Source organism: Triticum aestivum, chromosome 4A (genome assembly GCF_018294505.1).
Source record: "Triticum aestivum cultivar Chinese Spring chromosome 4A, IWGSC CS RefSeq v2.1, whole genome shotgun sequence".
NCBI classification, from domain to species: domain Eukaryota; kingdom Viridiplantae; phylum Streptophyta; class Magnoliopsida; order Poales; family Poaceae; genus Triticum; species Triticum aestivum.
Window position 1 is genome coordinate 259,042,059 of NC_057803.1, and position 16,091 is coordinate 259,058,149.

The following is a 16,091-nucleotide window of genomic DNA, read 5'->3' on the forward strand; positions in this document are numbered from 1 at the left end:
GATTACACACGGTGTCGGAGTTGGAAGTACGGTCCCTAAGTAGCCGAAACACCTTAGGAGACACAACTCACAACACAAACAAAATTGGGTTAAGTTGGGGTGGCGGAAGTGTATGGTGGTCAAGTCTATGTGGAAGTTAAGGTGGTGATGGTGGTTGATGAAGAAGCAATCGTCCCTAAGTAGCTGAAACACCTTAGGAGACTCAAATCACAACTCAAACAACCTCAAATGCTAAGGGGAACAAAATGGGTTAGGTTGCAGAAGGCTATGGTGGTTTTGCGAAAGTTATGGTGGAAGCCCTAGGCAAAGATGTCAAAGTGCCAAAAATGATGGAGTCAAATGGTGTTGGAACCTATCTAGATGGATAAAGGATGCCAATAGCTTCAAAACAAGCTAAAGAATGTCAAAATCGGACTCCAGATGTGAAAGTTATGGGCAAAACAGTGAAACACAGGAGGCTGATGCTCCAGGGGTCGGACACCCGGGGTCAGGGCCTGAATATTCGGGGGCTAATGTCCAGAACCGAGCAGATTTTATGCTTCAGGAGCCGGATGCCCAGCTTGGGGTCTAGATGTCCGGCCCGACGATTTCAGATCTCGTTTGGGGCGGAAATTTTCGAATTGGGGGCGGAAATTAATAATTCCAAGGGCAAAATTGATGAGATTTCGTGGATGGAAGGTGGGGAAACTTGGGGAGATGCTAGATCCACTCAAAACTAAGCAAATCCATGGATCAAAATCAACAAAACATCATCAAAACCAACAAATCACAAAAAAATTGGGGCTATTTTTTGATGGGGATTTTCGAATTTAGGACGAAATCAACAAAATTAGGCTAGAAAACAAAGAGGGGAGGCTCCGAAATCGTGATCAACGTGGCTCATGATACCAAGATGATGTAGGGTGGAACCCTATACGGCCGATCTTTCATGAAATGAGCGGATCCCACGAAGAACATGAAGAACACGAGGGGAGAACGTAGAGAGATCACAAGGGGAAACACTCAAGAACAAGTCCAATCACACTTCCACTAGGCAATCAAACACACAACATCTATAAGGTACATGAACAACGAAGGGAAATATACAAGGTAAGGTTCATCTCCATGAGGAGGTCTTGAAGGGGGCCACCCAAGAGGGGGTCTTAAATCCAAGGGGGATCTTCTCCGAAGAGGGGCCGCGGTCTCTCTCGTGGAGTAGATCCGTAATGAATGAGCAAAGCTCTATTTCTAATGAGCTACTACTTTGCTAACCCTAACTAGAAGGAGGTGGGGGAGTATATATAGTCTAAGTGTAACACCCCGGATATGATTTACCTAATATGTAATCCAACTCTTGCCGTTTCCGGCGTTAAGTTATTATATTTTCTCGGGTCCGGGTTTTTGTCTCCGTGTGTTGTTGTCGTTGTCATGCATCTCATATAATGGCATCATGTGCATTGCATTTGCATACGTGTTCGTCTCATGCATCCGAGCATTTTCCCCGTTGTTCGTTTTGCATTCCGGCGCTCCGTTCTCCTCCGGTGGTCATTTCTACCTTCTTCTCGTGTGTGGGGATTAAACATTTCCGGATTGGACCGAGACTTGCCAAGTGGCCTTGGTTTACTAGCGATAGACCGCATGTCAAGTTTTGTATCATTTGGACTTCGTTTGATACTTCAACGGTTAACCGAGGGACCGAGAAGACCTCGTGTGTGTTGCAGCCCAACACCCCTCCAATTTGGCCCAAAACCCACCAAAATCCTCTCCATCATCTAGAGCGTTCGATCACGATCGCGTGGCCGAAAACCGCACATCGTCAAGTTTTCATACTTGTAATATTGGTCATGAGTTTAGGAGCTCGAATGTCGTGGCTCACAAGCTTGCGAAGCACGCTTTATCTCTACCAGCTGGCCGGCATGTTTGGCTAGGTCAGCCGGATGAAGTCTTTTTCATCTGTGTGAACATTATGACGGCGTAATAAAAACTTCGAATTTTGTCTAAAAAAACAAAGGAAAATATATCTTTTTTGCCCTCGCTCCTATAGCTGGCCAAATGGGCCGGTTTTTTCGGGCCGGCCCGTGAGCACGCCGGCACGGCCTGCCTTGGGCCAGGCACGGCACGGGCTAAACGGGCCAAGCCCGGCACGCGGCACGACCCAACATGTAAAAATAGGCTAAAAAACGGTCTGTGCATCAAATAATAGATTGAAATATGCGGCCCACCATGCTAAACGGGCCAACGTGCCGGCCCGTTTACTAACTGGGCCGTGCCTGGGCCTGAGGACGTAGCACGCGGGCCGGCACGGCACGGCCCGTATAGTAATCGTGCCCTGACGGGTCGTGCCGGGCCAGGCACGAGTACAAAGGGGCAGGCCGGCCCGTTTGGCCAGGTATGCTCGCTCCCTTTGCAACCTCTCACTTAGCAGCAGCAGCCGCAGTGGGTGGTGGTTGCCCCCCCCCCCCCCCCCCCCGCGTGCTGACCCCCATCGACGGCAAGCTAGTGACACGGGGAGGTCCTGGCCGGATCTCGGTGGTGTCCGGCTCGGATCTGATACGCGGGGATGGAGGGTGAGCGCGAGGAAGGTGCGGCAGCGAATGGACTTGGAGGGGAGGAAAACATCGTCGTCAAGGCTCGCAAGGAGGACGTCGCCGTGGCCGCGCCGGTGGATGTGGATGGTGGTGATCACGTGGATCTCGCTGACGGGGAGGCGCTGGTCGGATCTGCAACCGCGGTGGCATCTCCCGAGGAGCCGGCCAGGGCGCCTACCAAGGTGCAGGGGTCGCGGAATTCTGGTTCTCAGTTTACTCCGTGGCATACTTTGGTGCATGCTAATACATTGCTGCCGCTAATGGTGTGTGTTGGTGTGCGCAGAAGGTTGGATCTGCGGACGCGAGCGGGAGGAAGAAGGGGAATGTGCTGAACGGCAAGGTGGTGTCTGCCTCGGCGGCACCGCGGGGGAAGAAGCCCGGTCTGTCGCAAAGCGCCTCCTTCCCCGCGAGAGGGACCATCGGCGCCAGGAAGGGCGGCGCTATGACCTCCCTGGCAAAGCAAGCCAAGCCAGAGGGGAAGGGTGCCGTGCCAAATGGAACTGCAGCTTCATCTGGTTAGTTTTGGGCTTGTCCTAAGTTAGCCTGTGACGGTTGCTGTTGGGTTCACGTACATAATTGGGGTGGAATTGCAGGACGGGGCACGGAGAAGAAGGGGAATTTGGCTCAGATTCCTGCCGCTCATCAATCCATGGTAGGTGCTGATCTCAATTAGTTGGTTACTCGGATGTCGAAAGTCTGTAGGTTTTTAGTTGCATTTTAGTGAACTTAGTTTCTATTTTCTTTGACGTAGCCTATGAAGCCTGAATCGGTGGACTCAACTCCAAACGACACTCCTTCTGAAGTCCAAGAGTAAGTCAGTATTACCAAACCACATTTTTGGGCATTCTTGCATTTGACTTTGTGGTTTCGGTTATTGCTTTATCTGTACCGTACAATCAAAGGTAGTCCACTGTAGTGTTACACTAATTGATCAATGAAATAAAAACAATTTTTTATCTGAACTTGTTGCTTTCTTACACTCAAATGGTTGGCATTCTTTCACAGGTCAAATGAGAACACTGCCAAACCTTACAGGCAGTCATTTCCAGCGAAAATGGAGGATGATGTGCACTCCACTACATCGTAAAGCCTTTTTGTGTTCACAATTGTTGCTCAGTTATTTTTTACGATGGCGTTAATACATAATGCTGCCATTTGGTGTTGTGTTACAGGAGCACGAATACTCAACGCAAGAATGCTGCTGCCTCTGGTTTTAGTTTCCGATTGGAGGAGCGTGCTGAGAAGCGCAAAGAGGTAACTAATTTCCACAGTGGCATGTGTTAATTAGTCGTTGCATGTTTGTTTCTGTTTTATATTAAGCATGCACTTGTTCCTTTCTTTCAGTTCTTAAAGAAACTTGAGGAGAAAATTCATGCCAAGGAGATTGAACAAACGAATTTGCAGGAAAAATCTAAGGTGAGAACTACTTTCATGTAAAGCCTTTTGATCATCTGTATGCTTTGATTCTAAGAATTAGTTCATTAGTCTATGTGAGAGCTGCTTTTGTATAATTCATGTAAAACCTTTTTGATCATCTGTATGCTTTGATTCTAAGAATTAGTTCATCACTCAGGAGAGCCAAGAGGCCGAGATTAAAAGGCTTAGGAAGAGCCTGACATTTAAAGCAGCCCCCATGCCAAGCTTCTATAAGGAGCAGCCTCCTAAAGTTGAGTTGAAAAAGGTACTTATGTCGATACACTTTTTCCGAAGTTGCTTATTTCTTCGTTATAAATAGTTCCATATGATTCAAATGTATCTGTTTTTTCTCTTTGAAAGCATGAATGACATATGGTTTGATGAGTTCTAATGCGGTAGGATAAATAATCTTTCTATGGTTCTATTTCCTGTTGTTAGAATAACGTAGAGATGTTACCAACTCTTTGTCTCTGGCTTGCAGTTTCATTTTTCTTTGTTAGAATATGTTTGTTTCAAAATGCATAGGATTGTTAGAGCAGGCGGATATTTGAATGCTCGCCAAGAGATCTTGCATAACTAGCTGTAAGTTACAAGGATGATAGGATACCAGAAATTACAACTGATGTATAGCTTTCTGTTCACAACGGGCCACACTTGTTAGAGAAGATGAGTATGTGAATACATGTTACGAGATCCAGTAAACTAGATGTATGCACTGATGCATTTGAGAGAAGATGAGTATGTGAGTACAAGATAAGAGATCCAGTAAGCTAGGCGTAGTCTGTTCCAAAATGCATTAATAAATTTGTGAATATGTTCTGTTTTGATGCCATATCTGTTCCGAAAAGACAATGTTTTAGCAAGTAAATCCAGACACAACTATCACTCCCTAGCAAATTTGAGTGGTGCTTCAGTACCAACTAAGGTCTGTGTTCTTGAAAAACATTTTATTTAGCGAGTCTTCTTGCTAGGATGCATAATTTGTTACAGGCTTACTCAAAATGCATGATTTTAAGATGCATTGTCCACATAGGCTTTTAGTAAAAATGTGTAATTCTGGGTATAACACTTTAAATGATTATGTTTGTCCTTAGTCCCTAATATGTATCATAGTGCACATTGGTTGCGAAAGTCAATCTTCACAAACTTTCATCAAGTTTATCGAGACAATTATCTATGCTTACAATACCAAGTATATATATCATATGAATTTTTTTATGATGAATCTAATGATATTGATTTGGTATCCTAGATTTTGACAACTTTTTCTACAAACTTGGTCAAAATTCACAAGTTTTGACTTGAAAAAAAAATCTAATACGCACTATATTTTCGGACGGAGGAGGTATGGCATAATTCCATTGGCTTGTCAGTCTTGGAGGACTTTCTGTGTTCAGTTTCTGCTTTCCATTTCATATAATCTCTGTCCCAAATTACTTGTCTTAGATTTTGTCTAGATACGGATGTATCAACACTAAAATGTGTCTACATACATCCGTATCTAGACAAATCTAAGACAAGTAATTTGGGACGGAGGGAATACTTGCTAATTTTCAATTTTATTGCACAATTCCTTTGCACCCATGCCAAGAGTACCACCGAATGTTCATTGGCTCATGGATAAGGCCCTATATATATATATTTTCTTACGGTATATTTTTATGTCAAAAATAAGACAAAACTTACGAAACATAAAATTACGGTGCATTGATGGTAAAATAGAGGGGGGTGAAACATAAAATTACGGCGCTATTCGTCACCCTGGGTGAGGAACTCTTATTCCTCACCCCAGCCAAACTGTACACGCCACACATGCACTGAAATTTATGTTGGGTACCTGAGGTAAAGTTACGGCGTGGAGTTGAGGGCCACCTGAGGTAAACTTACGGCATGGAGTTGAGGGCCACCTGAGGTAAACTTACGGCATGGAGTTGAGGGCCACCTGAGGTAAACTTACGGCATGGAGTTGAGGACCAGTCTTGCCACGTAAATTTATGACACACGCCAGCACAGTTGTGTAATATGCTCTGTTTAATTAGTTTGACCAAGGCATTTTTGCATGAATATTTTATTTTGCACAACATCTGTACTTTCTGACCGCCACATCAAATTCAGCCACGCTGAAAATCTGAGCATTTCCAGCCTGCAAATACTTTTGGATCAATCAGTTGCCAGAGAGATTTTTGAGAGAAAATTATCACAAAAGCACGGACATTTTCCTGCCTGAACGCCACCTGAAAGACGCAGGGTGCAAAACAAAATCTGAAGCTATCTTACATGCTATGAACAATATGTTTTCGACCAAGCGGTCAGCTTGGTAAGCTACCTACGAAAATTTGCGATAAAAAAAGGTTTCCTATTTATAGTTTACAGCAGCCCCTTCCACCTTCCAGAGACCACTAATACATCAGAGGTTCTTGCTCTCAATCCAACATAACCAAACAGAAAATGATGTTTCAGCTGTAGTTCCTTTGCCCAACATTTAGAGGGCTCTCATAAAGAATATTGAGCACCACCCTGTTTTCCATGCAGATCCTCATGAAAAGCTAGCCGTCCAACTTTGTCTGTGCCATAGTGTTGCATCCTAAATTCTCCGATCACAAGCTGATCACGGGAGCAACAACACTATCTGCCAGATGCAAAGAAATTCAAAGATTAAGTGACTTCTTTTTTTGCGGGCAAAAGATTAAGTTGACTTTACGCATGGATTTTTTGATGCAGAACATAGAGTATACAAAACTGCCCTACGTACGACCAGACAGCACATGCTATGGCCCACAAACTGATAATCTATGATTTGTCTAATCGTACTGAGTGTTGGACGGAAATTCATCGTACGTATAGCAAGGTTGTAGAGTATAAGGGTGATGGTGCATATGCAATCATAATTAATACATAAAACAGATATGAATTACAGTGACATCCTTTCATTGTTGTCGTGACACCATGCTTCTACCGTTCTAGTTATTAACCTACTTTAATAATTTACAGTATCCAAGAATATGAATAAGACAATAGTATTGAAAACAGCAAATTTAGAACTTAGATTGCATCTAACGAAGAAAGAACCATGGACATAAAACGAAAATCAGTTTCTTGGTAACGTTGGATTTACTCAGAAAACTATGGTGCCGAACATTACTTCACAAGAGATTATGCAGAATACTGATATTTGAATGGATAGCTCTGGAAGATAGAAAGATATGTTAAAGAAGACTAAAATCAATGCTTTTCAGTCTATAAGAATCTGAATGAAAAAATGGTGATATGGATATTCCGTAAAATCAATGGCTTAGCAATAAACAAAAATTATATTCGCTTCAATAAAATGTGCCTAAACATATGCTAAATCCATAAGCTCCAGTAAAAAGTAGGAAGTTGATAATTTAGGATTCTTGTTTTAGTAACAAATGGTTGATGTATGTGTACTATTTTGGTAGCAACGAATATTTCGCGTGATAAGATAAGAAAAATCATTCTATGATGCATCAGAATTCATGCTTTGGTGTCATGCAGAAAGTAAGCCATTGTTTTCCAAATTTTTTACATGGAAAGCTGCATAGCTAGTCATAGGTTAGTTGTTAAAAAATATCATAGAGGTTAGTCGGCATCAATAAAAAAATATAGCTAAGGCACATTATAATCCATTCTGATTCTGCAGCTACAGAGCCAAGATATCTCTCATCTCTTCAAGTTAATATAAATCCTGAAATCAGTACAATAACCCAATTATCTTATAGCCAACTGTTCTCTTCAAGCTAATGAATATGCTCCAATACTTGTCCTCTTAGTACTAGCTATAATGTCTGTTCATTTTCTTTTGGCTAAACTGTTGTCTGCAAGCTAATATAAATCCCAAAATCAGTACATACCTATTTACAGTATAGCCAACATTTTATTGCTTAATTCTATCAGTACGACTTGAGAGAACCAGAAACCACAAAGATCTAATAATGAATACACTAATTATCTCTTATTGCTTAATCTAATAATTAACTTTTGATGGATCACAATAGATAGAAAGAAACACACCATATGGCCTGACGAGTCATTACTCATTAGATGCAATAGGATCGACACCTCTGTTTATGGAAGATAGAAGAAGATTAGTAACCTGCAAGCAGCTGTAGGTCAGAGCCGGAGGAGAACACAAAGTGGTCGCGGCCGAACTAGTGCCGGGCGAACATCACCTAAACTGTCTCTGTGACCAGCTGACCAACCAGGAGGCAAGATTCTACTTGCACGTCTACTGCGAACTAGATTGGGAATTCAACTAACTGAAAATTATTGAAGCAAGCAAAGATGGCTACATATACCCACGTGACTAGATGAATGATTATTAGTGTTAGAGCTCGAGGACGCTGGTTGTGGTGGACTCCAGCTTGCCGGTCAAGTCCTTAGCCATTGGGGCCCCTTCAACTCCACCACCGGGAGAACCCACATCCACCGGCTGGTAGTCAAATCAGGACCTCGAGGGGCGCCGGAGCACCCAGATGCATGGATATCAATTTGGGAAGAACATGACAAAGGGAAACGTAAGCGGGAGCTAACTGGAATTTGGGAACGGAAATCACTAAAATTGGGGTTGCTCACCTCCTCCCATGCAGTCAAAAGCCCAACCAAACTTCAATCCAAACAGAGGCAATGCTATCATGTAGCAGCCCATGCACGGACGCCTAATCCACTGTCGCGGTCACCTGCCACAGCTCCGGCGGGGTCACCAGCCACATCTACGTGCACAGCGCGGCCCTAGACCTATGCAGACGCCACACACCACGGCGACCACCCATCGCCGAGACCATGCCGGTCGAGCAGCACGCCGCCCCACCAGCATGCCAAACAATGGCTTCACTCCCAGCCAAATCGCCGCCAAGCACCATGCCGCCGTTCGCCTGAAACCGTATACAGCAGATTAGGAAAAGACGGGGAGGTGCGGAAAAGACGTGTAGGTTTCTTTTAAGCAAAAAAAGGACGAGGACGAGGGCAGGCATCGAGTCAAGTCAAGTCATCAAACGTAGAAAAACCTCAACCCCGTTGTAATCTTACGGTGGGCTTTTGCCTCGATCAAATGAACCGTGGCTTGGTTAGACCCAAGCAAGATGTGGCTCGGTCGATCGATTAGGGTGAAGAATTACTTATTCTTCACCCTGGGTTATTAAACACCACACGCCCGCGCGCGAGCGCACGGCGGCGCGCACGCACACGCTACCATAATGCTTCCTGATGATTAAAATTTAAAGGTTAACGTAGAATATTTACTGCATCCACATCAGTGTAGCATTGAGATAACTATACAACTCATAATGCTTCTGTGGTACTGACTCGTTAGGTCTTGTTGTTTTGTCTGACAACTATTTGGAATAGTGGATCAACAGGTTTCTTGCTAATCTAGGTGACTAGGTGACTAGGTTTATGATATTAGTTGATGCACATTTGATATTCCAGGATCTAATAACACATTCTCCATTGTATGTCATTGGTTCACAAGTTAGATTAAGTTCCTTATTTGTTGATGATGTTTGATCCTTATTTGTTGATGATGTTTGAGTGCTTTTCCTCGTGTATATACAGTGTATATCTGCTAGTTTGTACTAAGATGTTAGAATTGCTTACTGCATGTCCTGTTCATGTAAATATTTGCGATGCTACATTCGTAAACATAGCATCCTGATATAAACTTGTGGCCTTTTGCAGATTGCACCAACACGTGCTAGGTCACCGAAGCTTGGCCGACACAAGCCAACCAGTTCTGTCACTGCTGCTTCTGCAGATGGCTCCGTCTCATGTGAGAGCCCACGGCGCACAACTAATCCAGCCAAGGTAAACAGAGGTGCGGAAAATAATAAACCTCGGGTTACTGCTAGCAAACCCGGCCAGAGATTGGTCACAAAAGCTCCCTCCGTAGCATCTATCACTGCAAAGGCTGAAACGAGACCTATCGCTACAAAGCAGAAAACGTCCAAGACAAAACCAAAAGTTTCAAGAGAAAAGGTACAGCAGCTGCAAGAGAACCCAGTAGAAATCCCTCCTGCAGAACCTTCTGCCTTGGAAGGGCTTGCTGCTGAACCAAGTGTTGAAGATGAGACAGGACTTCGCTCGACTGCCCCTCCGGTCACTTCAAATGAGGTACTGGTCCATGGCTGATCTGTCGCGCATTTTATTTTATTTTCGTCCTCCTTGCAGTCCTGTGAATAGTGAGGTGTGTGCTTCATGGAAAGTTGAATCGCTCAAAGTATCGTGGAATTATTATTTTTGTAGTAGCTATCTTTTTTCTTCAGCTTGTCATTGAGCATGCAGTGTATATTGAATTTGTACGTGGGGAACATGAATGCAACTTGTGGAATTCATTTGTGTTCAGAAATTCGTATCAGTTATCTTTTTGGAACTTGATATTTGGCACACACCACACTACTTTTCATCTAATTAAGTGCATGCATGCATTAGAATGACTCACTTCGTCTTATTATATGCATACACTAGAGGACAAACAAATCTGACATCATCCTAGATTCTCTCTACCAAAAATTCAAAATGTTTTATAGCTCAAACCATCGGTCGGATGCAAAAACAATTTCCATATAAAAGATATGTTGCAATGAGATCTTTGAAACTAGATCTCATGTTCGTACTCGCTCCGGAGGTGTTTAATAGCTCAAACCATGCGTAAATTATCAGTTCTATGGCGGAGTATATTATCATGTCATTTACACAAAAGTTACCGGATGTGTTTTTGAAATCCTTTCCCCTGGCTCAAAATTATCACGGTGTTTGCGCATAACTTATCAGCTGTGTTGTGCATAAATTAACATGCCTTTTACATGGATTGAGTGAAGTTCAGATATCCCAAAGCACACAGATGCATCAACGTTTAGCAAAAGACATGGTTCATGAAGGAAATAGCCCTAGAGGTAATAATAAAGTTATTATTTATTTCCTTATTTCATGATAAAAGTTTATTATTCATGCTAGAATTGTATTAACCGAAAACATAATATATGTGTCAATACATAGACAAATAGAGTGTCATTAGTATGACTCTACTTGACTAGCTCGTTGATTAAAGATGGTTATGTTTTCTAACCATAGACATGAGTTGTCATTTGACTTGACCCATTCCGTTAGCTTAGAACTTGATCGTTTTAGTTTACTGCTATTACTTTCTTCATGACTTATACATGTTTTTATGACTATAAAATTATGCAACTCTTGATTATCGAAGAAACACTTTATGTGCTACCAAACATCATAATGTAACTGGATGATTATAAATGTGTTCCACAGGTGTCTTTGATGGTACTTGTTGAGTTGGCATAGATCGAGATTAGGATTTGTCACTCCGACTATCGGAGAGATATTTCTGGGTCCTCTCGGTAATGCACATCACTATAAGCCTTGCAAGCAATGCAACTAATGAGTTAGTGTTTTTTTTTGAAAAGGGGGACAACCCCGGCCTCTGCATTGGAAAGATGCATACGACCTTCATTAACAAGCAAATAGGTTCAACACAAGTCTAAAAGTCTTGAACAAAGCTGCTCATAGAGAGGTAAGGAACGAAAGTAGATGCCACAGCCGGCAGACAAAAGATAGAAAGGAAAACTAATTGCCTATCCTATTACATGACCGCCATCCAAACCGGCTGAAAATATCCTGTGCTACCATCTCCCATCGGATAGATCCAGTAACCAAACGCTCCATGGCCTCCGTCGGAATGAGTACCACATACGAATCAAAGCCATGGCTCGGAATATAACCTGCAAAAAATGAGTAGCTGATGTTCTGTTAAATACCAAATCATTTCTGCAATTCCATATAGCCCATAATAACGCACATACTCCTACATGAATGTGTCTCGCTGTTTGGGACTCTATCCCATCCAACCACGTCCCAAAAACCGTGTTAATATTATGTGGAGGAGTTATATTAAAGGCTGTGTTCACTGATTGCCATAGAATCTTTGTCATAGGACAATCTAGAAATAGGTGCTTAATTGTTTCATCCCTGTCACAAAAGCTACAGCAAGAGGATCCAGTCCAGTTGCGTTTAATCAAGTTATCCCTAGTTAAAATGACTTGTTTATGCACAAACCACATGAACACTTTAACTTTCAAGGGAACTTTGACATGCCAAACATGTTTCGACGTAGGAATAGTACTAGAATTAATTACATCCAAGCACATGGATTTAACCGTAAATTCTCCATTCCTAGTAAGTTTCCAACACAACTGGTCCGGACGTTGAGAGAGTTGAACATCCATCAGTCTTCTTACAAGATGGAGCCAAGCTTCCCAACTTTTGCCAGCTAATGCTCTCCTGAAGCTATGAAGCTAATATTTAGAGGCGTGGACTGACATACAGACTCAACGGTTGCATCTCTCCGTTGAACAATACTATAGAGAGAAGGATATTGCACTGCCAGGGGCGTATCCCCTAGCCAGGTATCCTCCCAAAATCTTGTAGAAGTACCGTTACCAACAACCACCTTGGCCCGGTTAAGAAAGAGCGATTTAACTCTCATCAGGCCTTTCCAGAAAGGCTAATCCATCGGCCTCACTGTCACCTGGGATAAGGTCTTGGATTGAAGGTACTTATTACGCAGAATCTGTGCCCATGTGGCCTCGGTCTCTCGAGAAATCTTATACGACCATTTGCTAAGAAGACATTTGTTTTTTACCTTAAGATTTTCGATACCAAGACCCCCTTGGTCCTTCGTTCGACAAATAATGTCCCATCTAGCTAATCTATACTTTCTCTTCATCTCATCACTTTGCCAGAAAAAACGGGATTGATAGAAATCGAGTCTTTTCCGAACTCCCACTGGTACTTCGAAAAAAGACAAAAGGAACATGGGCATACTTGTGAGCACCGAATTAATAAGAATTAACCGGCCTCCATACGACATCGGTTTGCCCTTCCAGCAGCGCAGTTTCTTCTCAAATCGATCCTCAATGCACTTCCATTCGCTATTTGTTAGCTTACGATGATGAATGGGTATACCTAAATACGCAAAAGGTAACGCCCCCAATTCACACCCGAACAATTGCTTATATGCCTCTTGTTCCTCCTTGGCTCTTCCAAAGCAGAACAATTCACTCTTGTGAAAATTAATTTTCAGACCGGACAATTGTTCGAACAAGTATAACACCACCTTCATGTTTCTCGCCTTTGCCAAGTCATGCTCCACAAAGATGATAGTATCATCAGCGTACTGTAGGACAGATACACCTCCATCAACTAGATGAGGTACCAAGCTACCTACCTGTCTAGCATCCTTAGCCCTTCCTATTAGAATTGTCAACATATCAACTACAATGTTGAACACAATAGGTGACATTGGATCTCCTTGTCTTAGGCCCTTATGTGTTTGGAAATAGCGACCTATGTCATCATTCACTTTAATTCCAACATTGCCTTTTTGCGTGAAAGATTCTACCTGTCTTCGCCAGGCTTGATCAAAATCTTTCATCCTCAACGCTTGTTGAAGGAATGGCCATTTGACTTTGTCGTACGCTTTTTCGAAATCCACTTTAAAAACCACCCCATCTAGTTTTTTCGTATGGATTTCATGGAGCGTTTCATGCAGGACCACCACCCCTTCATGGATATTCCTATCCGGCATGAAGGCAGTTTGGGATGGCTGCACCATAGAATGCGCAATCTACGTGAGCCTATTTGTCCCAACCTTGGTGACTATTTTGAAACTTACATTCAGAAGACAGATGGGCCTAAACTGCTCAATTCGGACCGCCTTTGTTTTCTTAGGCAACAAAGTAATAGTTCCAAAATTCAGATGAAACAAATGAAGCTGTCCAGCGAATAAGTCCTGGAAGATCGGAAGCAAGTCCCCTTTAATAATATGCCAATACCTCTTATAAAACTCCGCCGGAAATCCGTCCGGTCCCGGAGCTGAATTATTCTTCATTTAAGAAATAGCTTCAAACACCTCTTTCTCTGAGAATGGGGCATTTAAAATATCATTCTCATCTGAAGCCAACTGAGGGATATCCTCATTCCGCGACTCATCTAGAGATACGAAATTATCCTCCGGAGGCCCAAATAGTTTCTTATAATAATCAGTGATGTATAGTTTTAAATTTTCCTGCCCTACAATCGTCCCTTCATCTTGCTCAAGCTGAAAGATCCTTTTATTTAATTGCTTGCCATTGGCGATCATATGAAAGAACTGAGTGTTGGCATCCCCCTGGACCACTTTGCGAACCTTCGCCCGCAATGCCCACTTCAATTCTTCTTCTCGCACAAGCTCTTTCAATCTCATCTCCGCATCTAGTTTAACATGAAGTTTCGTTGGATCTAGGATTGTGCACTCGGCTTTTACATCTAAGACCTGAATAAGGAAAAGGAGCCTTTCCTTTTCGACCTTATAAACCCCACTAAGATGCTTAGCCCACCCACGTAAGAAACTTCGCAAGTGACGAATCTTATTCTGCCATCTCTCTATTGAAGTTCTTCCTCCTGAATCTTTAGCGCATTCCCTGGCTATAAGATCAAAAAGCCTTCTCTCTCAAACCACGCTAGTTCGAAAGAGAAGGTATTCTTGTTCCCCATGTGTGTTGCCTCACCAGAGTCAACCAGCAAAGGGGTATGGTCCGAGATTCCGTGCGATAAAGCCTGGACGGTGACTAGAGGAAACTTCTGTTCCCAGTCAACGCTCGCGAGGACACGGTCCAGCTTCTCAAATGTAGTAGACAAAGAATTAGCCCATGTGAATTTTCTACCCGAAAGCTCTATCTCTCTTAGATCCAAGCTTTCAATAATGGTGTTAAACATAAACGACCATCTGCCATCAAAATTATCATTGTTCTTTTCATCCCTCCTTCTAATGATATTGAAATCACCCCCTACTAAGACTGGAAGCTGCTCAGACCCGCAAATACAGACTAGATCCGCCAGAAAATCCGGTTTTAATTCTGGCTGGGCGGCCCCATAGACCGCCACCAAGGCCCAATTAAACCCGTCGATCTTCGACCTAACCCGATATTTGACAGCAAAATCTCCCATGACCACAGTCCGGACTTCCATCGTCTCACATCTAACCCCAAGTAAGATACCGCCTAATCTTCCTCTCGGGGGGAGACAATGCCAATCAAAATCAGCCCCTCCCGACAATGTATTAAGGAATTGAGGCGCGAAATTGCCTCTTCCTGTTTCAGAAAGAGCAATAAAATCCAGCCTCTGTTCAATAGAAGCCTTTGCTGGAAATCTTCTTTTAGCCAAGTCCCTCAGACCTCTACTATTCCAAAAATTCCTCTCATAACTCATCATGAATTTTTATGGTCATTCGGTTCCTAGCACTTCTACGCACCGCGGAGGTAGGGTAGATCTTGCGTTGCCACTTGCGTTTAGGTTTGGGTACATCCTCCACCCGGTCCTCACAACCGGTGTCAGGGAGACCCTCGGTAGGATCCTCTATAGGTTCCTTATCCCCAATAGTTAAATAATCCTCCTCCTCCTCGGTCTTAGGGAGAGGAGGGGCAATATCTGCACAAAGCGTATCTAACACCCTGACTCCCAACCGAGCAATATCCGAATTGTTCATAGGTTTAACAGCTGCTAGATTGTGAATCATATCTAAAGCTGTCATTAACTGAATGCGAGATTTCATTATCATTACTACCCAGTGAAACTCCTAATTGATTTGCTTTATTAATAATCTCAACATCAGAAAAATGCAGAATAGAATTGGAAGTGTTGACCTACATACCAGTTGTGACCTCAATATCACGAACCTTGGCCGCCCACCTGACGCACCTTAGCTGCATGTCATCAACCTCCGGCTGGTCTTGGAGGCGACAGCTCATCCGCCGCCCCCGGGAAACAGGATCCGGGATACCTCCAAAAGCTATGACCTCCTCCCTAGAAGCCTAGATAGGGGTCAGGCCTCCCGCCTCACCCCACCGCTCGGATGACAAGGAGCCCTAGGCCTTGGCATCGGCGCCGGTTCCGGCAGGCGCATAAGGGAAGAATGCTGGGACATCTGCCCATGCTCCCCCCTAACGAGGCTGGCTCAGACAATGTCCCACCCAAAGGCTGGCAAGGGGAGGTGAGAACAGGGGCCGCCTGCCCCCCACCTCGCCAAGACGAACTGCCAAG

General features: G+C 43.5%; 1 protein-coding gene across 1 annotated transcript; it reads left to right on the plus strand.

Moving 5' to 3' along the window:
• Positions 1–2,436: 2,436 nt before the first annotated feature.
• Positions 2,437–10,373, plus strand: LOC123085926 (protein WVD2-like 4). Its single transcript, XM_044507636.1, has 9 exons — positions 2,437–2,749; positions 2,851–3,082; positions 3,161–3,219; positions 3,319–3,377; positions 3,573–3,650; positions 3,740–3,821; positions 3,912–3,983; positions 4,141–4,248; positions 9,678–10,373. The coding sequence occupies exons 1-9, from the start codon at positions 2,540–2,542 to the stop codon at positions 10,125–10,127; spliced, it is 1,350 nt and encodes a 449-aa protein (XP_044363571.1). The 5' UTR covers positions 2,437–2,539; the 3' UTR covers positions 10,128–10,373.
• Positions 10,374–16,091: the final 5,718 nt, after the last annotated feature.